Genomic DNA, 27,622 nt, shown 5'->3' with positions numbered 1-27,622 from the left:
GCCACCGGAGCACAATTTCTGTTCTCATCCTGAAGGAAAGTTCTTAACCTGAAGCACTATTTCTGGGTGAGCAGAGTCTGTAACCTGAAGCGTATGTAACCTGAAGTGTATGTAACCTGAGGTACCATTGTATGGGTTATCCCCAACAGAAAGGAATCTGGTTTGGGCGGGGGAGGGGAGTAATTTTAAACATTTTGTTCAATTCATTATAAATCATTTCCCAACACCCTTTTACATGTCCACCCAGAGATTCTTAAGTATGAAGCGGTGATCAGAACTACCAGAGGAAGCAGCAGTATCTAGAAGGAGGTGTCTGCACATCTTAGGAGCATCAAGGCCACACACCTGCCACAGGCTATTGGAATCAGGTTGTGCTACTCAGATTGCACAACTTGGAGCCGTTTGTCAACTTCTTTGTCATTTTTAGTTGAGTTGAAGCTAGTACATATGGGAGCCCTCCTGTTTCCTCTGCTAGGCGCATCCCTGGACTCCTGCCCCCCAAGTAGTGCCAGATTTACGTATAAACTACATAATCTATAGCTTAGGGCCCCACTCTCTTGGGGGGCCCAAAAAATTAAAGAAAAAAAAAACCCTGGATGTACATTTCCAAAATATGAGATAAAAAAACACAAATAAAATAAAACCTGAATACAGCAACAGTGTTTTGTGTTGTGTAGGCTCCTATGATGTAAGTCATGGGCCCCCGCCTGCTAGCCTGCTCCCTAAAATATCACTGGTTTGCTCATTTCTATATATAGGGTCAGGACGCGGGTGGTGCTGTGGGTTAAACCACAGAGCCTAGGACTTGCCAATCAGAACGTTGGCGGTTCGAATCCCCGCGACGGGGTGAGCTCCCGTTGCTCGGTCCCTGCTCCTGCCAACCTAGCAGTTCGAAAGCACGTCAAAGTGCAAGTAGATAAATAGGCACTGCTCCGGCGGGAAGGTAAACGGCGTTTCCGTGCGCTGCTCTGGTTCGCCAGAAGCAGCTTAGTCATGCTGGCCTCATGACCCGGAAGCTGTACGCTGCCTCCCTCGGCCAATAAAGCGAGATGAGCGCCGCAACCCCAGAGTCAGTCACGACTGGACCTAATGGTCAGGGGTCCCTTTACCTTTATATATAGGGTGCCTACATTCTGCATGGACTGGTCGCATGGAAACATGTGCAAATGGCTTTAGATAGCTATTAGGTCCATAAATTACCATATAGCATATATTCAACGCAAAAAAACAGCAACAATTTGTTGTTGACAAAGGACAGCTGGGCATATAAAGGCCCCCATTCCCTTCAGTAGCTTCGGGCCTCATCAAACCTAAATCTGGCCCTGCCTCCAAGCCCTACCCCATGGCATTGCTGACTGACACTCTCTCCTGCTATGTGTAGATCTTTAGGTGTGAATCACACCACGGTGGCCCCACAATCTCTCAACTTTCCTTCTTCTTCTTCTTCAATGGTGATGCTTCAAGATGGCCTCTGCTTTGATCTCATGATGGGGAGGTGTTATGTACTGAGTTGAATAGGATCCAAAATGCAGCAGTCTGATTGGTCCTAGAACAATAGGATTCAGAATGCAGCAGTCTGATTGGTCCTAGAACAATAGGATCCAGAATGCAGCAGTCTGATTGGTCCACAGGAGCCACCCAATCCAGCTCCAGGTGGAAGTGAATCCGCAACCTGATTGGCCTACAGGTGAATCCCGGAAATAGCCAATCACGTGGGGCCCATTGTGTAAATATTGTATATAAAGCAGACGTTTTGAGGGAACTTCCACTCCTTCTCACCACTATGAGCTGAATAAAGAGCATGAAATCCACTCTCGACTCCGAGCATATTTCAGGAGGTCACTTGGGAAGCAAAAGAGCATTTCAGGATTGTGCTAAAGTGAGCCACATCATGGATGAGAGGAAGCAGGCAGGGCCATGTATTCAAAGACCACTTCTCAAGGAAGAAGCAGCATCACCCTTGGCTTATTAAGCCACTTTCCCCAGTAATAGCAAAACACACCAAACGGTTATATTCAAACAACTGAACTAAACCCACAAACACAAATGCCTACTGTTACTGTAAGGGCAAGAAAAGACATAAGATGGTTTGTCCTGACCTTTGAAACACTGAACTCATGGCGATCAAACACAGCATTGGTAGTTTTCTTGTCCTGTAAGTTAGACAACGAACTGCAATTAATTTCGTTATGCATCACACCAGATGAAAAAGCTTAAGTACGTTAGCTCTTTTAAAGATTTTTATTACAATTAAGAAGTCCTATGACCCTTTAGCGTTGGTGGTATAGTGGTGAGCATAGCTGCTTTCCAAGCAGTTGACCCGGGTTCGTTTCTCGGCCAACGCAGAGAATCTTTCTAGGGACACGGGTGGCGCTGTTGTCTAAACCACAGAGCCTAGGGCTTGCCGATCAGAAGGTCGGTGGTTTGAATCCCCATGACGGGGTGAGCTCCCGTTGCTCGGTCCCTGCTCCTGCCAACCTAGCAGTTCGAAAGCACGTCAAAGTGCAAGTAGATAAATAGGTACCACTCTGGGGGGAAGGTAAACGGCGTTTCCGTGCGCTGCTCTGGTTCGCCAGAAGCGGCTTAGTCATGCTGGCCATGTGACCCGGAAACTGTACGCCGGCTCCCTCGGCCAATAAAGTGAGATGAGCGCCACAACCCCATAGTCGTCCGCGACTGGACCTAACGGTCAGGGGTACCTTTACCATTACCCCTTTATGGCCCTTTAAGGACTTATAAGCTATGCAAGGTCTGGTGCAGTTTCAAATTGGATGGGGGAATGGCACGTTGATATTACTGCATCCCAGGGGGTTGGACTAAATGACCCTTGGGGTCCCTTCCAACTTACAGAGAATCTTACTGTGTTTCTATTCTATGATTTCAGCACAAGCCGACTTCATTGGGTGCAGCAGGTTCCTCAACCTCTGCTTCAAAGGCTCAGGCAATCATCATTATTTTATTAAATAGAAAAGGCACCAACGAGGAACGAGAGCAATCGTAAATACAAGACTTTTGGTTGTGGTATTTTTGTGTGTGTGTGTGTTTTGCGATATTCCTTCCTTACCTCAATTGCCCCACGAGTGTCTTTCTCTACCAAGTGAAAACATGAGAATCCTTTCAGTCCACGCCGGAAGCACCGACACACCTTGATCATCAGGATAACATTCTTAAAAAACCTGTGGAAGTTCTTTGGGGGTGGGGGAAGGACAAATGCAATGAAAAAAACAATAGTGTCACTTCTGTTTTGAGGAGCAAGGATAGAGATAGATAGATAGATAGATAGATAGATAGATAGATAGATAGATAGATAGACAGATAGATAGACAGACAGATACAGTGGTGCCTCGCAAGACGAAAAGAATCCGTTCCGCGAGTCTCTTCGTCTTGCGGTTTTTTCGTCTTGCGAAGCAAGCCCATTAGCGGCTTAGTGGATTAGCGCTATTAGCGGCTTAGGGGCTTAGCGGATCAGCTGATAAGCGGCTTAGCGGACCAGCTGTTAAGCAGCTTAGCGGATCAGCTGATAAGCGGCTTAGCGGCTTAGAAAAAGGGGGGGAGGAAAAAAACCCCGCAGGAACTCGCAAGTCATTTTCGTCTTGCAAAGCAAGCCCATAGGAAATTCGTTTTGTGAAGCACCTCCAAAGCGGAAAACTCTTTCGTCTAGCGGGTTTTCCGTCTTGCGAGGCATTCGTCTTGCGGGGCACCACTGTAGATAAATGATAAATAGATAGATAGATAGATAGATATTAGATGGATCAGATTACACACACACACACACACACAACGAGATGGCTACACTACCATGTTCCACTTCTTAGACTGACTAATATAATATCGGATTTTTCTCTTTTCCTTCCATTACGGTGTTACTCCTTTGTCCTACCCAGGGCCGGCCCACTCATGAGGCACAGCGAGGTGACCACCTCAGGCGGCACAATCCACAGGGGCGGCAGATCCCCATGTAGGTCTTCATTCCTCCTTTGTTCCCGATGTTGATCTCTATTCAATCCCTTCTTCCCTGAAAGGGGGGGGCACCGTTTTGACGCCTCAGGCACCAAAATATATTGGGCTGGCGTGCTGCTTCATCTCACCTCTGAGGTATTTTTGTACCCTCATTGCTCCTTACCCATTAATGCTCCCTCTTATCCCACACTGCATCCCCCCCCCCCATTAAAACTAATTTTATGGCTGAAAATAATGCTCTTTTTTCAGGTGACTTTGGCCACCGGCACTTTGTCATTTTACTCTTTCAAATTGCAGAGACGGCAAGCCTATCGGGGAGCGAGCTCCATGAAATTTATTGGGATTTACTTTTGAGAAGACATGCGTAAAAGATCAGGGCTGTTAAAAATCCATCTGTTCAGCTTGGTCTTCTCTGATAAATCAGTTTTATACTCCTCCTCTTCCTCATTGTAATGGTTATAAGGGGTTACTTGTGCGTATGTTGCCGTTACTTTTGGCTAGAGTGCCTGGCTAATCATGCCTTGGCTGACAGCCCTTACTCCGTGGCCGTTCAGTCGCTTGCAGAATCCGTCAGTGGGCGTTTCTTGAACTTCTTCCAGCATAAGAGCTGTTTGACGCCAAGTCTCCTCCTACTCTCCCTGCGCGGAACTTTTCTATGCAAGAGGCGTGCCCGTGCTCTCTCCATTAGTCTCGGGTGAAAAGTCTTGGAGACCTCTCTCCACATCCTCCATCTCCCTCCCGTCTCTACTGGTGTTACGCTGAATTCCTTCCCCCCTGCTGGTCCCCTCTCCTGCATCACTTTGGAGCCTTGCCTCCACCTCTCGCTCTGATGTCAGTTCCCTGACATCCACCTCCCTCCCAGGACCCCCTCCACCCCCTGCCCGACCTTGTGACATAACTTCGTCTCTCTCTTTGGCCGACGATGCAGGGAATCCCCGGAAGGAGCTGCCGTCATCCTCCGAGGACTCGAATCCCGCTTCCCACCTGCTCCAATTTCTTCGCTCGGGACGGGCTTCCCAGTCCGATTCCTCCTCCTCTGACGTTTCTCCTCCTTCCTCTTCGGAAGCAGGAAGACCCACAAAATCCTCTTCCTCGTCTGTGTTACCAAATTGCTCCTCCCAGAATCTCTCTATTGGTTTGGGCTTACCCGGATACCTGTCATGGAACTCCTCCACCAGATATCCATCCTCTATCTCCCCCGCGGGAACCCACGTGTTTTCTGACTCGGGCTCCCCTTCCCAAGCTACCAGGTACTCCACCTGCCGCCCCCGCCCCCGCGAATCTAGGATCTCTATCGCCTGGTTGCGGTGTTCCCTCTCCTTTACTTGCGGGTGTGTGAAGCCTTCTCCCCCTTCCCCCCGGAACTCCCGTTCCCCCCTGTACGGAGAGAGTAGGGACCTATGAAACACCGGGTGGATTTTCATGCTGTCTGGCAACCTGAGCCTGAATGCCACAGGGTTCACTTGCTGCGTTACCTCAAAGGGTCCTAGCCGTTTAGGCCGTAGCTTCTTGCATCCTCCCTTAAAGGGTAGCCCTTGGGTAGACAACCACACCCGGTCCCCCACCCTTATAATCTCCCCTTCCCGGCGACGCTTGTCTGCTTGCCTCTTGTACACTTCCTTGGCCCTTTCCAAGTTCATCTTAAGTTGCTGGTGCAGGGCCTCCATTTCTTCCACAAACTGTTCTGCTGCAGGCACGCTCTACCCTTCCTCCCCCCTCCCGGGAAAGGCCCTGGGGTGACACCCATAATTAGCCATGAACGGGCTCATCCCTGTGGACACATGCTCAGCGTTATTGTACACAAATTTGACCAGTGCTAGTCTCTCTACCCAATCGTTCTGTCTCTCATGGACATAGCAGTGCAGGTATTGCTGTAAAATACTGTTCGCTCTCTCTGCTTGCCCGTTGGTCTCCGGGTGTCTCGCCGTCGAGAATCCCACCTCCACCTGCAATAAGTTCATGAGCCTCCTCCAGAACCTCGAGGTAAATTGTTTCCCGCAATCCGAGATGACCCTCGAAGGAGCTCCATGCAGCCTGAAGATGTGGTCAACAAACAACCGGGCCGTCTCTTCTGCCGTTACTGCATGTGAGCAAGCTATGAAGTGGCACATTTTGGTTAGCAGATCCACTACTACCATGACTGCTGTCTTCCCTCTAGACTTGGGCAAATCTGTCATAAAATCGATAGATACCACCTCCCAGGGTCTTCCCGGTGTAGGTAAGGGTTCCAGCAACCCTGCCGGGGCAGCCCTCTCCCCTTTAGCCCGTTGACAACGGTCACACCCACGTACATACTCCTGCATCTCCCGGTCCGACATGGCATACAGCTTACCCACTGGCAGCTGCGCCCCTGGGAGTAAGTTGATTTGGCAGTCAAAGGGCCTATGTGGTGGCAGCCTGTCCGCCTCCCTCTCACTGAAGACCTCCTGCAGGTCAGCGTACTGTGGCGGCAACTCTCCTCTCGGCTTCAGTGCTGTTCCTGCCACTCTGGCCACCCTCAACCTTGGCTCCCCCCCCCCCAGACAGTGTTCCAAACAGTGAGCTGACCCAAAGGTGACTGTCCATTGATGCCAAGCCACCACTGGATCATGTAGCGCTAGCCAGCTCATGCCTAATATTATTGGGGGTCCCGCCAGTGTGGCCACGTGAAAGGCAATGGTTTCCATGTGCCTGGAAACCCTCATTTTCATTGGTGGGGTTTGATGCGTCACCTCCCCTCCCAGCAGCTCCCTGCCATCTATCGTGGTGACTTGGAGGGGAAAATCGAGTGGCAGTAGGTGGAGTTGGTGCTCTAGTGCGAACTCCTTGCTGAAGAAATTGCAGGAGCTGCCTGAATCCAGCAGCCCCTTCACCTTGACTGGGTGTCCATTTGGGAGTTCTAGCACCACCTCTATGGCTATTGCCTTGGGTGGGTCTGGTTGGGGCACTTCCATTAGTTGCTCGCCTGGCTGCTGTGCCCCCCGATGGGCAGCCAAGCGTTGGCGTTTCCCTGTACCTTATCCTCTGCCCCCTCCTCCTCACCACCAGCGGCTCCCACCATCCCTTGCCAAGCCTTTCTTTGTGGACAGGCCCTGGCAAAGTGTCCTGGCCGTTGGCAGAGGAAACACTTCTTGGTGCTTTTGCCGTCCTTTCCCTCCCTCTTGCGTCCTTCGCTGGCGTTTGAAACCTCTCTCTCGCGCGCTCCATCGATTTCCACTGGCTCAACGGACCGGGAAGGCTGCTTTGGCATCTCAGGAATGCGGTAGTCAGGGCAACGCTCTCCTCTCCCTTCCCGCCTTTCCAAAGCGAGCGCTTCCTGTCTGGCTCCTATCGCAAGCACAGCTTTAGTCAATTCGTCCATAGACTGCGGACGGGGCGCGCGGGAGAGCTCGTCCTTAACGGCTGGGGACAACCCCTCCTCAAACAGCATTTGTATAGGTGGGGAATCTAGGTTCCATTCCAGCCGGTGTATTAACATCGCAAAACGGGACCAATAGTCTCTAACTGATAGGTCCCCCTGCTTGCATCTCATCAGTTCCCGCTGGGTCGCACTCTGCTCAATTTGGCTTGAATACATCGTGTCCAAAGCCTGAAGGAACTTCCGAACGTCCCTCATGGCAGCATTCTGCGTGGCCATTAGGGGTCTGACCCATTCCCGCGCCCCATCCTGCAGATGCCCCACGATGTATGCCGCCCTCTCTGCATCGTCAGCAAAGTCATCGTGCTGCAGTTCCAAAGCGTACTCTATTTCCGTTCGGAACGCGTTGTAGTCCTGGGGTTTCCCCCCAAACTTGTGTACCAGTCCTGGCACCTTCCTTGCCACGGGGGTGGGTCTAACCTGGGCATCCTGAGCTCGCCTTTCATCCAGCCGCGCCGTCAGCAGAGCTACATGCTGTTCCAAATCCCGGTTCCTCTCCACCAGATCCTGTACATTCGCAGCTTGCCCCATGGCACCGGCACCTCCAGTCTGGCTCATGGTCCCCTGCCTGTGCACAAGTAACTTCAGTGACTGACGGATTGCTGTAATGGTTATAAGGGGTTACTTGTGCGTACGTTGCCGTTACTTTTGGCTAGAGTGCCTGGCTAACCATGCCTTGGCTGACAGCCCTTACTCCGTGGCCGTTCAGTCGCTTGCAGAATCCGTCAGTGGGCGTTTCTTGAACTTCTTCCAGCATAAGAGCTGTTTGATGCCAAGTCTCCTCCTACTCTCCCTGCACGGAACTTTTCTACGCAAGGAAGGAGTAGGCAGAGGCGTGCCCGTGCTCTCTCCACTAGTCTCGGGTGAAGAGTCTTGGAGACCTCTCTCCGCATCCTCCATCTCCCTCCCGTTTCTACTGGTGTTACGCTGAATTCCTTCCCCCCTGCTGGTCCCCTCTCCTGCATCGCTTTGGAGCCTTGCCTCCACCTCTCGCTCTGATGTCAGTTCCCTGACACTCATCTGATTCACATTTTTCTCTCTTACACTCCTTCCCTCTTTAGAGTGCGTCTGTCTTTCATTTAGAGCCAGTTAAATTTATTTTATTTTATTTGCCAGTCATTACCTACCTCCAAGGGGCTCAAACAGAAAATTAAGTGTCTCACGCAGGGAATAATACATACCTCATATGCAATTCGCCGTCCCTTGGAAAATCGTCTAGAATCTATTAAGACAAAATTACACAGCCTGTTCTTAAAATCTTTGACCTGAACTTTGTCCACCTGTTAAGAGAATGAAAAGTTCGTTTCCTCTCCCTCAATTTATAGACAGGTGGGAAGGTACCTTCTAGATCTCTGGATAATTTTAGTTTGGCTTTTTTGGGCTTCCTCTCCCAGCTACGCTGTGGTGCCTCCCATATTCTTCCAGAGGACCCCACAATCTTGAGAATAACTTCAGGATATACCGATCTACAAGACATCCTCATTAAACCATTGCTGTCCAGTTTTTGTTACCTGTGCTGTCCTCCTGTGGGTTTGTTTTTTTTTACTGGGCCTAATTTATGTGGATTATTGGGGGGGGGGTAATAAAATTCAATTGTGACATCAGCCTAGCCCAGGGGTCAGCAAACTTTTACAGCAGGGGGCCGGTCCACTGTCCCTCAGACCTTGTGGAGGGCCGGACTATATTGGGGGTGGGGGGAATGAACGAATTCCTATGCCCCACAAATAACCCAGATATGCATTTTAAATAAAAGGACACATTCTACTCATGTAAAAACACGCTATTTCTTTGACCGTCCATGGACCGGATTGAGCAGGCGATTGGGCCGGATCTGGCCCCTGGGCCTTACTTTGCCTACCCATGGCCTAGCCAATGTGGACATGCAAAGCACTATAGCCTTATCAAGGCTCATATAGTAAAGGTAAAGGGACCCTTGACCATTAGGTCCAGTCGTGGCCGATTCTGGGGTTGCGGCGCTCATCTCGCTTTATTGGCCGAGGAAGCTGGCGTACAGCTTCCGGGTCACGTGGCCAGCATGACTAAGCCACTTCTGGCGAACCAGAGCAGCGCACGGAAACGCCGTTTACCTCCCTGCCGGAGTGGTACCTATTTATCTACTTGCACTTTGACGTGCTTTCGAACTGCTAGGTTGACAGGAGCAGGGACCGAGCAACAGGAGCTCACTCCGTCGTGGGGATTCGAACTGCCGAGCTTCTGATCGGCAAGCCTAGGCTCTGTGGTTTACACCACAGTGCCACTCGTGTCCCCATGTGCATTGCACCCAGCGCCCCCTGCCCCCTGCATTCCTTCAGGACATGCGGCAGGTATCAGACGATCTGAGGGTGGGCTGCTCCCTACCCCCAGCCCTGGGGTTTTGGGGGGGGGGAGGATAACTACTCCAATATTATCCTCATTATCCGCACAAAAGGGCTCCGCTTTTATGGGACAGCCGTTCGCCATGGCAGTCAGACAGGAAGTGCTCAGCATGCTGCTTTCAATCTAGATTGATTCTAGATCCTGCCACCCAAAAGAGTGACAGTTGCATGTGATGAAAATGATGTATAGATGGTACATCACTCCAGTTAAGTTAGCAAAAATGTATAAAGTTAGTAATAAATGTTGGAAATGTAAGGAAAAAGAGGGAACATTTTATCATATGTGGTGGGAATGTAAAAAGGTGAAATGCTTCTGGGAGATGATATATAACGAGTTGAAAAAAATGTTGAAATATACATTTATAAAGAAACCAGAAGCATTTCTCTTGGGTATTGTTGGAAATGATATAAATTGAAAGGAATGTAAGCTCTTTTTATATGCGGTAACAGCAGCAAGAATACTATTGGCCCAAAAATGGAAGCAAAAAAATTACCAACGTTGGAAGAATGGAGGATGAAACTAATGGACTATGCAGAACTTGACAAACTAACAGGAAGGATCCGAAACCGGCGGAACCAGAGGTTTACCGAAGACTGGAGTAAATTTACGGATTATTTGAAAAGTATTTGTGATGATCAGACGACGTTTGTAGATTTACAAGAAATTCTGTGAGGAGTAATTTAAGAAATATTGTAAAAATGGAAAAGGAGAGATGATATGTTAAGAAATGTAAAGGCAATATTAAGAATTGCATAAGAAGTGATTAAGACAGAGGATTATCAGAGGTGCTGATGGAATTCTAATAAGAATATGTATGTGATAATTTGTGTGGTATGTTTTATAATTTTGTACACTAAAAACCTATATATATATAAGCGTGACAGTTGCATGCATTTGAAACCCCTGCCCTTGCTTGGGTTACCCATGCCTTTACTCCTCCGCTCATGCCCCTGGCGAATGAAAAAGAAAGTGGCAATTGCAAGCTTGGAATATGCCCACCGTTGGCATCATTGGGCATCAATATACACCACTGCTGCTATCCTTTTTTAAACAAACAAACAAACAAACAAACAAACAAACAAACACCTGACTTTATTTTTACAGATTGTTCTGAGCCCGCGGGAAAGAGTGCGATATAAATATACCAGCTGCACCAATGCTAAGAGACAAGGCTCCAATGGGCCTATCTGTGGCTATTAGCTATGAAAAGCAAACTTCTGCAACAAAATGTTGCAGCATGAAGTGCTTCTGTTCAGGATGCACCATTCTATTCCTTCTCTAGACCGATACTTGGTTTCTCAGAACAGTCAGTCAGCATTCTGTATCCAGCGAACATTCCAATGGGTTGCTTTGTTTTTGTTTTTGGCAAGTTCCCAAAATTGAAGCGGGGGTGAGAGAATTTCCCCTAAATGTTTTTTTGCAATTCTGCAAACTCTGGAATTCCCTCGCAACTATATTTCTCTCTTGCTTGTGTGGGGGTGCTGCTGTTATGTTTATATATAAGAAATAAGATCATTATGTGATAGCCAAAAGGAAAGCTCTATAAATAGAGAGGATGCATCTCTCGGAATGGGACACGGGTGGCACTGTGGGTTAAACCACAGAGCCTAGGACTTGCCGATCAGAAGGTCGGTGGTTCGAATCCCCGCGACGGGGTGAGCTCCCGTTGCTCGGTCCCTGCTCATGCCAACCTAGCAGTTCGAAAGCACGTCAAAGTGCAAGTAGATAAATAGGTACCGCTCCGGCGGGAAGGTAAACAGTGTTTCCGTGTGCTGCTCTGGTTCGCCAGAAGCGGCTTAGTCATGCTGGCCACATGACCCAGAAGCTGTACACTGGCTCCCTTGGCCAATAAACAAGATGAGCACGGCAACCCCAGAGTCGGCCACGACTGGACCTAATGGTCAGTGTCCCTTTACCTTTTTATCTCTTGGAATACTAGCTGTTGGAAATAAACAACAGGGGATAGCCTGTTGTTTATCATCTCCAAGTCCTGCTTTACACCTATCCAGACTCCAGAAGCATCTGCCCAATCATTGTTGGAAACACAATGTTGTTATGCTACAAGGGCCCCAAGAACTCTCCCTGGCCGTCTTCAGAACAAGGGGGTATACATAAAAACTAAGTTGGTAGGAAATCACACTCTCAAAGCCACAACACTGGAGAGAAGATCTCAGTGAAATCAAAGTGAGAGCAGCTGTAGAAAAGGAATTTCCTTAGACGTGCAACAAGAGGATGTAGGATGATCATAGATGTGACCTTCAGGAACAGGTCAAGGAAGATATACCACCCCCCCCGCATGCTGAATAAGGGAAGAGACTTAGGTCATTATGTCCTACTCCCCAGCACTCACTGAACCAAATATGCTGCAATCCGGCAGAATACAGTTCTCTTCTCCAAAGCTTTGCAGGCATGGCGAGAGGTTCCTGAGAGTCACTTCGCTTGGAGGCCTTAGATTTCCCCCACCAAAAGACCTTCTGTGACAGAATCAGAACCAACGGCTATAGAATCGGGCTTCTGCACTCTCAAGATAATCCACATTCCGTTCTATTTTCTAGAGGCAGAGAACACAAGAGCAGTCTTGCTAGCCTGGGCCTAACGTTTACACCACCTAGTATGCTATTTCCATTCTTCTTTGGTGACAACTCGTAGCTGAGCAAGATTAACTCACGGTCTTAACAGTGAGTCCGCAAGTGACTGTGGAGGCCAATTCTGGATCCACACATCCTTCCACAGTGGGAACATTGGTTTCCTGGCAGCAGTTGATCATGGTGAGGATTTGCCAAGCGTGCCTTCCTCTTAGCACGTTTCTCCCTTTCGTCCTGAGTTTGAGCATCTTCAAAGTCCATGACACCTTTGGTAAAGGCTGCTCTCCAATTGTAGTGCTCGCAGTCCAGTGTTTGCCAGTTTTCGCTGTTTGTACTACATTTATTTTTAAGATTTGCCTTGAGAGAGTCTTTAAACCTCTTTTGTTGACCAGCAGCATTACGCTTTCCATTTTTAAGTTCGGAGTAGAGATGTTGCTTTGGAAGAAGATCATTAGGCATCCGCACAACATGACCAGTCCAATGGAGCTGATGTTGAAGAAGCATTGCTTCGACACTGGTGACCTTTGCTTCTTCCAGCTTTAGTTCGCCTGTCTTCCCCAGCAACGTGCACAAATTTTCAGAGACACCGTTGATGGAATCTTTCAAGGAGTTGGAGATGGCATTTACAGTGGTACCTCAGGTTACATACGCTTCAGGTTACATATGCTTCAGGTTACACATTCCGCTAACCCAGAAATAGTGCTTCAGGTTAAGAACTTTGCTTCAGGATAAGAACAGAAATCGGGCTCCAGCGGCACGGCAGCAGCAGGAGGCCCCATTAGCTAAAGTGGTGCTTCAGGTTAAGAACAGTTTCAGGTTAAGAACGGACCTCCGGAACGAATTAAGTACTTAACCTGAGGTACCACTGTATTAGTGGTTCATATAATAAATATGCAAGGGCAGCAACAATTTTCTTTTGGTTATGTAAGCACCTAACACATTTAGTAGCTGCTATATTCAACCTGCCATAGCTCAGTGACAGAGCATCTACTTTACACTCAGGTCCTGGGTTCAGGTCCTGGCACCTGGGGAGAGGGCTGTTGGGAGTTTCCCTGTGTGACACACTGGAGAGGTCTGTGTAGATTTGGCAATAGGATGGGGCAGTGGTCTGCCTCAGAATGTGGGATCTTCCTATGTAATGTTGTTGTCGTTTAGTCGTGTCCGACTCTTCGTGACCCCCTGGACCAGAGCACACCAGGCACTCCTGTCTTCCACTGCCTCCCGCAGTTTGGTCAAACTCATGCTGGTAGCTTCGATAACACTGTCCAACCATCTCGTCCTCTGTCGTCCCCTTCTCCTTGTGCCCTCCATCTTTCCCAACATCAGGATCTTTTCCAGGGAGTCTTCTCTTCTCATGAGGTGGCCAAAGTATTGGAGCCTCAGCTTCAGGATCTATCCTTCCAGTGAGCACTCAGGGCTGATTTCCTTCAGAATGGATAGGTTTGATCTTCTTGCAGTCCATGGGACTCTCAAGAGTCTCCTCCAGCACCATAATTCAAAAGCATCCATTCTTTGGCAATCAACCTTCTTTATGGTCCAGCTCTCACTTCCATACATCACTACTGGGAAATCCATGGCTTTAACTATACGGACCTTTGTTTGCAAGGTGATGTCTCTGCTTTTTAAGATGCTGTCTAGGTTTGTCATTGCTTTTCTCCCAAGAAGCAGGTGTCTTTTAATTTCCTACGTAATATTTTATTTTAAAAATAAAGTAAAATTAAAAATGAAGTAGATAAAAGCAACTGAGATATCTTTGCATGCAGTCCTGTCCTCATGCAGTCCTGTCCTTAAGCTGAAGGAAAATGACACCACACACTTCTGAAAGCTTTTCTCTTTTTTTTACGGCATGCAACTGTTAAAAACAAGAACGGTTAAACAAGGTAGAAAACATGGATAGCCAGCAATGCAGTTTGGAGAATCTGTTCCGTTTTGTCTGCCTGTTACCTTTAAAAACGGCATTTAACAAAAAATGCATCTTAACCCGCTACCAGTTTTATACAACGACAACTATTTCAAAACTATATATGGGGATATATGGATTTGGCTGGAGGAGCACATAAATCACAGCCTTCAAGCAGACTACAAGCATAATTTTTCAATAGTTAGAACCAGTTGTGCAGACGTTACTCTTTTCGTTTGCATTTGGCAGGAAGTATTTCAGCGAAACCTGTAAAAACAGTAACTCCAAATATGCTTACCATATTTTTCCGTGTATAAGACGATACACCCCCCCCCCCAATTTTAAAGTTCGAAATTGGGGGTTGTCTTATACACGGAATGTTGCAATTAAATATATAAATAATATGCCGCCATCCATATCCTCCCCCCACCAGCCTCCCCTCACGACAAGCCCTGGTCTGGTACTCCACACCCCCAGCAGACCCCACTCCGGACATTGTCCCTTCCACCCGGTTCCCTCAGCCACCCCCTGGCTACCCAGACCCCCCATTCCCCAAGCGCACTCACTCAGGCAGCTCTGGCAGTCGCAACTCCTTGATCAGCGTTTGCATTTGATGGCGCTTGTGGAGTAAATGCGGTACATGCCGTAAATACTGAGACAAAAGTGCAGCACACAGGCGGCGGAGCTGGAGCTGGAGCTACAGTGGAGTTACACTGAGCTGAAAGGAGCAGCCGCCATTAAACAGCTTTCCTCAATGTTTGATGTTTAAATATACGGTTCTAAATATACCGGTGTTTTGAATATTTAATAAAATATCAAAGTTGTTCTGTTTGGTGTTTAAAATATTTATTTCTTAATTTTGGGCTCAAAAAATAGGGGCCGTCTTATACATGATGGTGTCTTATACGCGGAAAAATACGGTATGTCTTCTTCCAGCCATTATAGAAATATACAGTGGTGCCTCGCAAGACGAAAAGAATCCATTCCGCGAGTCTCTTCGTCTAGCGGTTTTTTCGTCTTGCGAAGCAAGCCCATTGACGGCTTAGCGGATTAGCGCTATTAGCGGCTTAGCGGCTTTTAGCGGCTTAGCGGATAAGCGGCTTAGAAAAGGGGGGGGGAGGAAAAAAACTCCGCAGGAACTCGCAATACATTTTCGTCTTGCGAAGCAAGCCCATAGGAAATTCGTTTTGCGAAGCACCTCCAAAACGGAAAACTCTTTCGTCTAGCGAGTTTTCCGTCTTGTGAGGCATTCGTCTTGCGGGGCACCACTGTAGAATGGACTCTTCTCCATCACATTGGCAGTTTTAGGAAAGGAAGGCTTTCCCCTTCCTATGATATGTCCATCAATGTAGGCTTTTATTGCAGAGCCAAGAGGAAGGCCAACTAGACCAAAACTGGCTGCAATATGCCCAGCTAAGACCACTCTCCGCTGCCATCATCTGGCACCCAGCTGCAGGAAGGCCATAGGCATGCAGGCACTGCGGAAAAACACTCTCCAAGTCATCAGTCACCTGACACAGTGTCCCTCCTTTGGCTAAACAGGTGAAGCTTAGAGACAGGGCTTGCCAAATTATTGGAGTACTACAATATATCCAAAACAATGGGAGAAATTGGAAGGATCTCAAAAGAGAAGATAGACAGGAATTGGAAGGTGTTTAAAGGATACCTACAAAACAATATTGAAAAATCAGAACTCCTAGAATAAACAAGTTCCGTTTTAAATACTGAAATACTAAATAAGATGGATAACAATGTGTAATAGAAAAATAAGCATGAAATTAGGTTAAAGGTGTGTGAAAGAAAGTAATAGAAGTGGAAAGAAATTGCAATTGAGTAGATTGGAAGTCTAACACAAGGGTGGGGTGAGGGGTGGCGGATGGTGATGGGAAAAGGAAGTATCTGTGAGACTGAATGTAGGTATGTTTGTATAAATTTAAGGATTGTATGAAATGTATGTTTGTATGCTTGTATATTCGCAATATGTGTGTATTTTATAATAAAAAATAATTTTAAAAAATAGAGACAGGGCTGTTGACAGCAGGCACCAGGTGGCTCCCTCTTCACATAACACATACGGAGACAAAAAGTTACAGCAATGTTTGGCTTTTCTCTTCTTATAAGGCAGCCTTGTGGCTGTGGCACCAACATCTTCTGGGAGTGAATCGCAGAATGACAAATGCCAGGAAAAAGCATTTTCAGAAAGCTGAGTGACAAGTTTGAAATCACAGCGGTTTCAGACACCTCTTTTGCCTTTGGTAAGCCAGCTTTCGTGATTATTTCATAAAAATGAAACCTCTGTTTTGGCAAAGCCAAGGGTTGCACCCAAAAAAATGTGTGTTGAGAAACCATCAAAAGTTTTTAATTCGGACCAGCTTCTTCCAATTTATACTCTCAGCTAGTTTTGTGTTTGGCAAATTCTTCCCTCCTCAACCCATCCACTATTTGAGTTTCCCCTCAAACTAGCCACAATCTAATGGAGATTAGACCTTAAATTTGCCCACCTGTCTCTACCAAGTGAGACAACAAACAGCATTGCTGCTGGCAACAAACATATTATGACAGGGGGGGGGTCATCAAGCACACAGCTGTCTACTAAGAAAAGATTCACTGAAGCAAAGAAGATCCTACACAGTGAGAAATTAAGGCTGCCATGTAATCTTAAGAATTTGGAGAAGATGTGTGTTGTTGACTTAGAACAAGGCCCTTCATACAGCACTGAAGGAACTTTCTGGTCTGGTTCTGGTCTGTAGAGGAGTCTGTGCATACACTGTGAAGGTTATTTGATGCTTTAGGGAGGTTTCAGGTTATTATGAATCTCAAAATAAAGCTCAATGTCATAGGTGTGCCCTGTTTGGAGGGAGGCACGATTGGCAAACAAAGAGAATACACTGGAGTACTACTATCAAAGGACATGCTCTATTAACATTATTTTTTAAAAAACTGTATACAGCCTTTCCACAAACAGAATCATGCTCAAAGCAAGGCATGTTTAGAACCATTATCACAGACTTAGCTGGCCGTGCAGAAACTGAGAAGATAGGGGCCTTTTAACAAGTCTGTAATCCGACAAAAATATGGCATAGCCATGTGCTAATACCACTGATGAATTTATGAAGAATATCGTTCATGATATTCTTCCCTGTGAGTGGTCAACATTGATGCCGAAATCCAGCATCGTCTGAGCTCTGCGAGTGCGGCTTTCTCCCGACTGAAGTGCAGTGTGTTCGCAGGGAAACCAAAATGCTTGTTTACAAAGCTATTGTACTACCAACCTTACTGTATGCTTGTGAAACATGGGCCACCTACAAACGCCATCTACAACTTCTCAAAAGATTCCACCAACGGTGTCTCCGAAAAATCTTAAACATCACTTGGGAAGACAGAAGAAGGAGAAGAGTTTGGATTTGATATCCCGCCTTTCACTCCCTTTAAGGAGTCTCAAAGCGGCTAACATTCTCCTTTCCCTTCCTCTCCCACAACAAACACTCTGTGAGGTGAGTGGGGCTGAGAGACTTCAGAGAAGTGTGACTGGCCCAAGGTCACCCAGCAGCTGCATGTGGAGGAGCAGAGACGCGAACCTGGTTCCCCAGATTACGAGACTAATGCTCTTAACCACTACACCACACTGGCTCCACACCACACAGGCGAACTAGTATCAGTGTACTGGATGAAGCAAAGATCACCAGTGTTGAAGCAATGATTCTTCAACATCAACTTTGTTGGACTGGTCATGTTGTGCAGATGCCCGATTATCATCTTCCAAAGCAACTACAGTCATACCTCGGGTTAAAGTTGCTTCAGGTTGAGCATTTTTGGGTTGCGCTCCGCAACGACCCGGAAGTAATGGAATGCGTTACTTCTGGGTTTCACCGCTTGCGCATGCGCACAAAATGACGTCACACGCATGTGTGGAAGCGGCGAATTGCGACCCACGCAGAGGCGGGTTGCGTTTGCTTCAGGATATGAACGGGGCTCCGGAACGGAGTGTACTCTATTTCGAACTTAAAAATGAAAAGCGTAATGCTGGTGTCAACAAAAGAGGTTTATAGACTCTCTCAAGGCAAATCTAAAAATATGTAGTATAAACAGTGACAACTGGGAAACACTGGCCTGCGAGCGCTTCAGTTGGAGAACAGCCTTTACCAAAGGTGTCATGGACTTTGAAGACACTCAAACTCAGAACACAAGGGAGAAACATGCTAAGATGAAGGCACGCTTGGCAAATCCACACCGTGATCAACTCCCATCCGGGAACCAATGTCCCCACTGTGGAAGGACGTGTGGGTCCAGACTCATTGTTAAAACAGACTCATTGTTACAACCGTGTTTATGGAAGACAATCTTACTCGGCTACGAGTGATCACCAAAGAAGAAGAAGAAGATATTCTTCCCAGTAAATTTTATAATGGGTATCCACCGGATAGCAATGTCATCCTTCAGTTCCGCTTTGGATTTCAGGCAAATCAAGTTCTTCCTTTAATAAAATACAGTTGCAATGAGTTACACGGAAACATACATAGTAGCAAGCATGTCACAAAGTTTGTACAGTGGTGCCTCGCAAGACGAAATTAATCCGTTCCGTGAGGCTCTTCGTATAGCGGTTTTTTCGTCTTGCGAAGCAAGCCCATTGACAGCTTAGCGGATTAGCGCTATTAGCGGTTTAGCGGCTTTTAGCGGATCAGCTGAGAAGCGACTTACCAGCGGATCAGCTGATAAGCGGCTTAACAGCTTAGGAAAAGGGGGGGGAAGGGGGGAACCCGCAGGAACTCGCAAGACATTTTGTCTTGTGAAGCAAGCCCATAATGAAATTCATTTTGCGAAGCGCCTCCAAAATGGAAAACCCTTTCGTCTAGCGGGTTTTCCGTCTTGCGAGGCGTTCGTCTTGCAGGGCACCAATGTATATGTAGAATTGATTTTATAAGCGGGGGAAAAGCATAGTAGGAAATCAGTGCTCACAGATTTCTGTCACCTTCCTCAGACCAAAGTCCTCAGGAATATGTTTATGGCCGCACACTAATCACACACAGAACACAAACATCACCCTTTTTTAAAAAAAAAAAATCCTCCAACTTTACATTTTAATATGAAACACTATAGAATGAGTATGTACAACACAAAACCTGTCTTCAAAATTGCACAAGTGAAAACATTTTCATATTCACACATGATTAAATTGTTTACAGCTCAAAGACATTATCAATCCTTCAAGTTTAAACTTCAGGAACTGTCAGCAGCGAATAGGTATTTAAAAAAGGCTTCATTTGTAACACGCACATAATGTTGAGTTGGATCACAAGTAAATGGCTCTTAAGTCCTGTTAAAATCAATGGGAACCAAGTCATGACACAATTCAGAACACAATCCCAGATGTGTGAATTGCTCACAGGAAATAATTTCAACGAATACTTGACATGTGCAAAGAAAAAAAAATGGCATGAATTCACCGTTTCTGTGCTTTCATTTTTTAACCCTGCAGTTATGAATAATGCCATCAGAATTCTGCTTGGTACAAAGATAATTGAAATGTCCCACGCTGAAATCCCCTTTCCTTTCATATGCTCCCCTTAGTGATGTGTGCATGCCTCCATCATTATTAACTTAATATTAACTTTCAGGAGGAATGTGAAAACATTCCCATTTACCCAGACACTTAGTAGCTGAAGAATACTGTTCCTGGAACCACAAGATCACCAGATAGAATGTTTTTTTTAACTATAACAGTCCCCCCCCAAAGTGTGGAACAGTTTGCTACCCTGGACACTTTCAGGAGAAAGGGCAGGATATAACTTCAACAAATAATAAATAAACTTCACATTAGACCTATCACTCACTTTTGCATTCTTAAAGCTTTCTTGAAGGGGGTTGGAGGGATCACAGAAGGCTCAACTTACCCGTTAACTCATGGATGGGACTGCTACGTATTTCTTGAACAGTCAAGACACATTATGGATTTTAGAAGTCTGTTCTACCACATGGTAAATGAATGAGCATGACTTAGCAGTAGGCTTTAAATCCCATACGCTTCTCTGCGAAGGGTAAAGTGCACAGTGTAACAAGAGAGAGATCAGCTGAAGAGTAACTCCTCACCAAATGTAAGGGCTCTTTTTAGCCACTGTGCTCCATAGGTTGCCTGCCCGTTCAGTATATGGAGTGCAGAATGAGAAAAGACAACACCATCAATAAATCTGAAGGTTAATTGTAGGTATCAGGTGAAACCTCCTTCCACAATGTCAGCTAATTATACAAGTTCAACAGGTTTTTGTTTTGGTTTTTTTTGCTGGCAACCCAATTCTTTTCCCCAGGAAAATCGTTTTCTCCCCTTTTCAGCTGCTAATTGGCTGGGTCTCAATTAATAAATGTCTCTTGGTATTCCATTGCTGCTGCTATCGAGGCAAATGTCCTTGTGTGTGCTGAGACAAGTTAAAGGGTCCCCAGGTGGAGAGGAATCAGTGAGAGCAGGCATTATTGGGCTCAAAATTATAAAAAAATAATAATAATCCCCTCAGCAATCTGATTTTGGAAGGTCTTCTCAAATATGACCACAACAGGTCATTTGGGTATTGAAACATCATGCGAAGGAGGAAAATACTAGTAGCTTCACATGAGGAACGATCTGGGACTGGCAGTGAACCAGATCAGCTGTAAATCAAAGCAGTTGTCTATTACAGATTGTCATAAGGAGCCTGCATCAAATAATGTCCTCTCAAAAGTTGACCTATCTTCATTCCAAGTTCTCAATAGCCTTCATAGACTCAAGCACAGGTGGTGCTTGCAAGTCTGTATTTCTCCAACTTTGGATATAGTGCTTGTTCTTTTGTTTCTTGACCTCTGCCAACATTGTCCCCTTCAGCTGCTGCTGCTGCTTCCTTCTCCTAAAAAAAGGAAATAAAAGCATTAAAGTTAAAACTGATTTAAGACTTTGCTTTTGACAGCTGTACTGCTCTAACAACTGGTGGATGCAAGTTAAACTACTTGTAGAAGCGGCAAATCGTAATATATGTGGGAAGGCAGGAAAATAGTAGGAACCCTCCCCTCTATTCACACTAATTGCATACAGACAAACATACATATGAACAATCTCATCCTTTGAGACACCCGAGACAAACCATGAATCAAGTTAAATTTTTAAAGTTCTCAGTAGAGTTTCTTCCTCACTATTTGTAATTTTGTAGAGTTCTGTACAGAAACTATGGAGTCGAGTTCCTTTTGAGGATGGAAAAAAACACTGCAGCCATTATCATGCTGACGCAATTCCTTTCAAACACACTTCAGCAGAGCCAATAATTTCCATGGTGTGAAATATTGAGGCTGAAGACTCTGCAAAGCTAACACCTCGCCTTCAACCATAGATACAAGGTTAGGAAAGGCTAAGAAACAGAAGGCTGCATAGCCTCTTTCTGTTCTTCCTATGGGAGAAATGCACATAGGGACAGATTTGTCCACTTGTCTAAACTACTGATCGTCCATTGTCTAGACTCCATTGTGCAGCTCGACGATTAAGCCCCTTGTAGGAAGAAACACTGGTTGTACCCAGAACAGCTTCCGGGTGTTAATTAAAGAAAGCGACCCCTTCTGTGATTTATTTCTATGATTTATCTGTTTGCTTGTCCACACTCCTTACTCTGGAGTAGTCTCTTTGGTGATATATTTCTGTACGACTCTGCTTTAGGATTTAGCAACAATTCAGAGTTTCAAAGCCTACAACGGGCATGTTTACCTACCACAAATGTGTATATACACCGGATGAGCTCAAAATATAATGCTCCGAGAAGCCCGCACACCCCCTGAAGCTGCATTATTAAATGTTGTTAGATACCAGCTAGAAGTCACCTCAACCATCCTTGTGAAACAGATAGCTAAGAAGCAGAACCTTTTGCATGTTGACAGCCTATAGAGATTTGTACTTACTAAGAGCTGGACAGTTGTCTGCTGTCTGTGCGGGAACGGTCTGCTCATCTCCCAAAAGATTTTGATTCGTTTCAAGAGCTTCAGCATCCCCAATGCTGCCAGCAGTTACAAACTGACCCAAAGCCACGACCCTTTGATTTGGTCCATGTTGTTCTCCAAGCGCTGATGTTGTAGCATTGTTCTGTGCTTGACTGAAACTTGCTTGAAGGTTGTTATCCTTACTGAATAAGGGTCGGATGGTTAAGTGCCTCCTTGTGGAATGCGTAAGGCTTGCGGGCTGGAGAGGTGTTTGGCTATCCACCCTCAGAAGGGCTGCTGCTTCATCAAATGATTGCAACTGTAAACCCTAGAAAAGTAAAAGTTTGTTTAAAAAACGTTTACGCGTTCACCCACCGAAGTGCAAACTAGCAAATGAAGTTCTATGACAAAATTCAAGTTGGGTAGTTTCTGAATCCTAACTAGGATATATGGAGTGGTACTATCACCCCCCCCCAAAAAAAAAACCCCACCCACCCAGAATACACACACACACACACACACACACACAGTGTCAGACCAGCAATGTCTAAATTGTATGTATGAACTGCAATTCTCTCCCTGTAAATGGGAGGTTGCCAACAAGTGTGTGTCCAGCAGTTACTGAGTGCAGTTACTCATGCGTTGTAGGGATCTAAAATGTCTTTCTTCAAGGAAATGCATGCTGCAGGAATATCACAGTTTGCCATCGGTCAAGTCACAATATTTTGTTCCTGGATACTGCCTCAACAGGAGTGATTGGTGCTATGCAGAACACAATTGTGCAAGTGTCACTTCTAGGACAAAGTCTGCATTGTGAAATCTATAAAGCAGACAGCTTGTGTCCCTTCAGATGTGCACTTGTCTTCTCCTGCAAAGAAGTGCACATTTCCTGATATTTAAAGAAAAAACCCAATACAGTGGTACCTCGGGTTACATACGCTTCAGGTTACAGACTCCGCTAAACCAGAAATAGTACCTTGGGTTAAGAACTTTGCTTCAGGATGAGAACAGAAATCGTGCTCCGGCGGAGCGGCAGCAGCAGGAGGCCCCATTAGCTAAAGTGGTGCTTCAGGTTAAGAACAGTTTCAGGTTAAGAACAGACCTCCAGAACGAATTAAGTACTTAACCCGAGGTACCACTGTACACAAACTATAATACAATGGTCCTGTGCTGTGCAGGTAACTCCCTGATCCCAGACTACTAATTTTTTGACAGCTTGTTATAGAAACCGTAGTTACCTTTTGCTGGGTAATTACTATGGGTTGGAGTAACTCTGAAGTTAAGAGCTCCCTTGCTCCATTTGATTCCACTTTGATTATGGTTTTCTCTGGTGAGCTCCCTACAAAAACAACCAGAGACAAAGTGACATGGGGCAGGGACCCGTCTTACCTTTGATAAAAGCTTATCCAATCAGCCAGCCAAACTCAATCCCCAGATATATCTCATGCAGTATAAAGCACTTTGTTGAATGGTCAGTAGTCTATAGAGGAATATTGAAAGAAAACAAGGGAGTAGAAAGCAGGAAAGGAAGTTGAGTGACTATTACAGTGAATAGTTGAACATTAAATCACAGGGAAATGAATTACAGGTTAGTTACAGGTAGGCAGCCGTGTATCTGAAGAAGTGTGCATGCTCATGAAAGCACATACCAATAACAAACTTAGTTGGTCTCTACGGTGGGGGACGCGGGTGGTGCTGTGGGTTAAACCACTGAGCCTAGGACCTGCCGATCCAGAAGGTCGGCGGATCGAATCCCCGCAACGGGGTGAGCTCCCGTTGCTCGCTGCCTGCTCTTGCCAACCTAGCAGTTTGAAAGCACGTCAAAGTGCAAGTAAATAGGTATCGCTCCGGCAGGAAGGTAAACAGCATTTCCGTGCGCTAATCTGGTTCGCCAGAAGCGGCTTAGTCATGCCACATGACCCGGAAGCTGTACGCTGGTTCCCTCAGCCAATAAAGCAAGATGAGCGCCGCAACCCAAGAGTCAGTCACGACTGGACCTAATGGTCAGGGGTCCCTTTACCCTTTTACCTTTATAAATGTCTACTTAGAACATAAGCTCCACCCATATAAGTTTGTACAGGACTGCTGCCTTAAGTGTGCTGGGGATATAACTTGATTTGATATTTTTATATGTATTTAACTAATAATTTAATACATTTAAATGTTTGTTATTGGGATGCGGGTGGCGCTGAGGGTAAAACCTCAGTGCCTAGGACTGAGGACTGAGTGCTCCCTGGAAGGACAGATCGTGAAGCTGAGGCTCCAATACTTTGGCCACCTCATGAGAAGAGAAGACTCCCTGGAAAAGACCCTGATGTTGGGAAAGATGGAGGGCACAAGGAGAAGGGGACGACAGAGGATGAGATGGTTGGATGGCGTTCTCGAAGCTACCAGCATGAGTTTGACCAAACTGCGGGAGGCAGTGGAAGACAGAAGTGCCTGGTGTGCTCTGGTCCAGGGGGTCACGAAGAGTCGGACACGACTAAACGACTAAACAACAACAACAACAACAACAAACCACTGTACTGTATTGATGTGCATTCATTTGCCATGGTTTCTGCTAAAGCAATGGCTCAAGTAAATACAGCAATTACTGTACCTTAGGGGTGCCCATACTTTTTTCAAAGAGGGCCAGATTTGATGAAGTGAACATACGTGAGGACCACCCAAAGTTGCTGAGCTCTTTTTAGGATTTAACCCCAAAGTTATTGGGATTAGGCCCTGAAATTGACTTTGGACATACCTGCTGGACCAGAACAGCACAACACATCTACAGCAATCTTGCAGGTTCATTACACCAACACTTCAAATAGATATATTAGCACAACACATTTAGGATCAGATTTACTAGGTGCAAATTTGTGGCATCACTGAAATAAATACTATTGCCAGAATCTCTACATTACTTGCAGTCACAAATTATCTGAAGCAAGCTATAAATTAAAAAAAAAAATACTATAAAAATATGCAAATAAGTATGTCTGCTCCCTGAAGGGTAAAAATTAATTGATGAATAGAATATATATGGACATATTTCAAATTAAGCACCCTAGGGCCAAAAAACTGATCTCTTATGCTGCCAGCAATTAAATTCTTACCTTCCATTTCCAGGAGTGGGATGTGTTTTTCAGTTCAATTGGTCCGTTTCAAGAGTTGCTAAAATACAAGTTAAACACACACAGAAAATGGCTCACCTTAATGTGCAATTCCCCATACATACCCTGGTATAAGCAATACATTGCATCAGTTAGGTCACCAACTAACATATGAGGAATTGCACGCTAAGCCACACACTTATTTAAATATTTTTCTGGGGACAAGTGTTAAAATAAAAACAAATCTACAGATCAGGAATCAGGCAGGTAAGAACAGGAATAAATGCCACTGTAGATGAATATTTTAAGTGTTAACAAACATGAAAATGGTCCGGAAACTTCTGTTTCAGTGTATCTGAAGAAGTGTGCATGCACACGAAAGCTCATACCAAGAACTGACTTAGTTGGTCTTTAAGGTGCTACTGGAAGGAATTTGTTTTGTTATGAAAATGTTGGTTACAATAAGTCATCTTAATATTCTCCTCTCAGTAAGCACCTGACACAAATCAATTCTTTTCTAGCGGCAGCTGAATTAACATCAAAAATTAACAACAGCCTTTGAAGCCTACTCTTACCCCCAAACAGAATATGAAAGGGAGATAATCAAGATAGGTTTTGCTTGAGTGAATACAGGGTTTTTGGGGCGAAGCTTGTGTCCAGTCTCCCTCTCTCTCTCCATAGATTGCAGCTGACTTCATGATGTTGATGCTGACTTTTTGGACATATGTTTTAAAAAACTGATTCATTTGTACAGTGGTGCCCCGCAAGACGAACGCCTCGGAAGACGAAAAACTCGCTAGACGAATGAGTTTTTCGTTTTCTTAGCCGCTTTGCAAGACGCATCTCCGGCTTGCTTCGCAAAACGAGGCTTGTCCCGCAAGCTCCAGGGATAGCGGGGAAGCGCAGCGCGTCTTCCCCGCTGTCCCCGGACCTCTTTTGAAGATCGCTTCTCCCTGTTGCCAGCCCCGCAATCTCCGGGGACAGAGGGGAAGGCGCGCACGCCTTCCCCTCTGTCCCCGGACCCCTTTTGAACCAAGGGGCGGCAACGAGGAGAAGCGATCTTCTCCCCTCCGCCCCTTTCTTCAAAAGAGGGGACAGAGGGGAAGGCGCACGGCGCTTCCCCTCTGTCCCCGGAGATTGCGGGGCAGGCAACGGGGAGAAGCAATCTTCTCCCCGCCGCCCCTTGCTTTAAACAGGTCCGGGGACAGAGGGGAAGGCGCGCTTCGCAAGACAAAAAACTCGCAAGAAGAAAAAACTTGCGGAACGAATTAATTTCATCTTGTGAGGCACCACTGTACATATGTTGAACACAAAAGCTTCTATTTGGGCACTACATATATAAGAACTGATCTATTTATATTTCCTGTTCTAAATGTTGGTCCTTAATTGCTTCTACTCAATTAGATAATGTGAAAAGAGTTATGTTTATATGATATACAAAAATTTTATATAGTTAAACACAGCCAGTTACGTTTTGAATATCAAAGCAGCAAAGATTTGAGACTATTCCCTCACAACTGGAATTATTATTCAACCCAACTGAAAGAAAATAAAATAGAAAAGCAGAGAAATAAATTTTCAGTGTAACATGATCATCCCACCCAAAGGTCTCTGAAGGGTTGTATTCAATGTGAAAAAGAACACAGAACATAGGAGCAAGCCAATGGCTCATCTAGTCTTAATGCAGTGCTAAGATTAATGCTGCCCTCCTCTCCTTTTGCTGCATGCCCCTTGAATCTGTTCTGGCTTCTCCCCACCACAAACCTTGTGGGGAGGAGAAGCCTTACACTAACACAAGAATTTAGTTGCATACTGTCCTAAGCTCTGGAGCAGAACACACACCCAAGGAATTCATTCCAATATCGGAGAAAACTCTACACTCGTAATACAGCACTCTGCTTCATACATAAGTCAATAGGTGATCCTCTGTGTATTTCAGACTCCTTGCATTCACAAGGAGTCACTACCTTGTGGCTTAGCGACATTCCTAAGGATCTTGCTGCAACTTCTTGTAGCAGGCTATTTTATTGCTCCCCACCCTCACAACCATCACTTCCAAAGGGCTCGTCACACCACAGCAAAGGGAACTGCACAAAGAATCATTCATAGGACAACAATTAAACAATAAATTGTAAATGGGCTTGCCTCGCAAGATGAAAAGAATCCGTTCCGCGATTCTCTTCGTCTAGCGGTTTTTTCGTCTTGCGAAGCAAGCCCATTGACGGCTTAGCGGATTAGCGCTATTAGCGGCTTAGAAAAAGGGGGGGAAAGGGGGAAAAAACTGCAGGAACTCACAAGACATTTTCGTCTTGCGAAGCAAGCCCATAGGAAATTCGTTTTGCGAAGCACCTCCAAAACGGAAAACCCTTTCGTCTAGCGGGTT

The 27,622-nt window shown here is 45.9% G+C and overlaps 2 protein-coding genes across 7 annotated transcripts in view; both read right to left on the bottom strand.

Moving 5' to 3' along the window:
- The window catches only part of LOC309351320 (cyclic nucleotide-binding domain-containing protein 2-like), a 57,234-nt gene extending 36,999 nt beyond the window's left edge, over window positions 1-20,235 (bottom strand). Inside the window, exons 1-4 of one of the 3 annotated variants that reach the window (XM_081878886.1) lie at window positions 20,110-20,235; window positions 18,636-18,692; window positions 8,539-8,579; window positions 2,100-2,153 (exon numbers count right to left, since the gene is read on the bottom strand). In XM_081878886.1, the coding sequence (XP_081735012.1) occupies window positions 2,100-2,153; window positions 8,539-8,579; window positions 18,636-18,651 (111 nt within the window). In that variant the 5' untranslated portion in view covers window positions 18,652-18,692; window positions 20,110-20,235. Of the gene's footprint in view, window positions 1-2,099; window positions 2,154-8,538; window positions 8,580-8,698; window positions 8,905-12,083; window positions 12,208-18,635; window positions 18,693-20,109 lie in introns of those variants that run through there. The other 2 variants (XM_081878885.1, XM_081878884.1) reach the window with 2 other exon arrangements.
- The window catches only part of CARF (calcium responsive transcription factor), a 32,462-nt gene continuing 24,111 nt past the window's right edge, over window positions 19,272-27,622 (bottom strand). For 2 of the 4 annotated variants that reach the window (XR_014160690.1, XR_014160691.1), the window contains exons 13-15: window positions 25,243-25,300; window positions 23,534-23,624; window positions 22,342-22,472 (exon numbers count right to left, since the gene is read on the bottom strand). Coding sequence is in view for 2 of the 4 variants with exons in the window: in XM_081878493.1 (XP_081734619.1) it covers window positions 20,213-20,244; window positions 22,127-22,472; window positions 23,383-23,483 (479 nt within the window). In the remaining 2 variants the exon portion in view is untranslated. Of the gene's footprint in view, window positions 20,245-22,126; window positions 22,473-23,381; window positions 23,484-23,533; window positions 23,625-25,242; window positions 25,301-27,622 lie in introns of those variants that run through there. The other 2 variants (XM_081878493.1, XM_081878492.1) reach the window with 2 other exon arrangements.

This window comes from Podarcis erhardii (genome assembly GCF_964252035.2).
Source record: "Podarcis erhardii genome assembly, chromosome: 1".
In the NCBI taxonomy this organism is placed as follows: domain Eukaryota; kingdom Metazoa; phylum Chordata; class Lepidosauria; order Squamata; family Lacertidae; genus Podarcis; species Podarcis erhardii.
The sequence above is the reverse complement of the archived record's forward strand: the minus strand, read 5'-3'. Positions and strand labels throughout refer to the sequence as shown.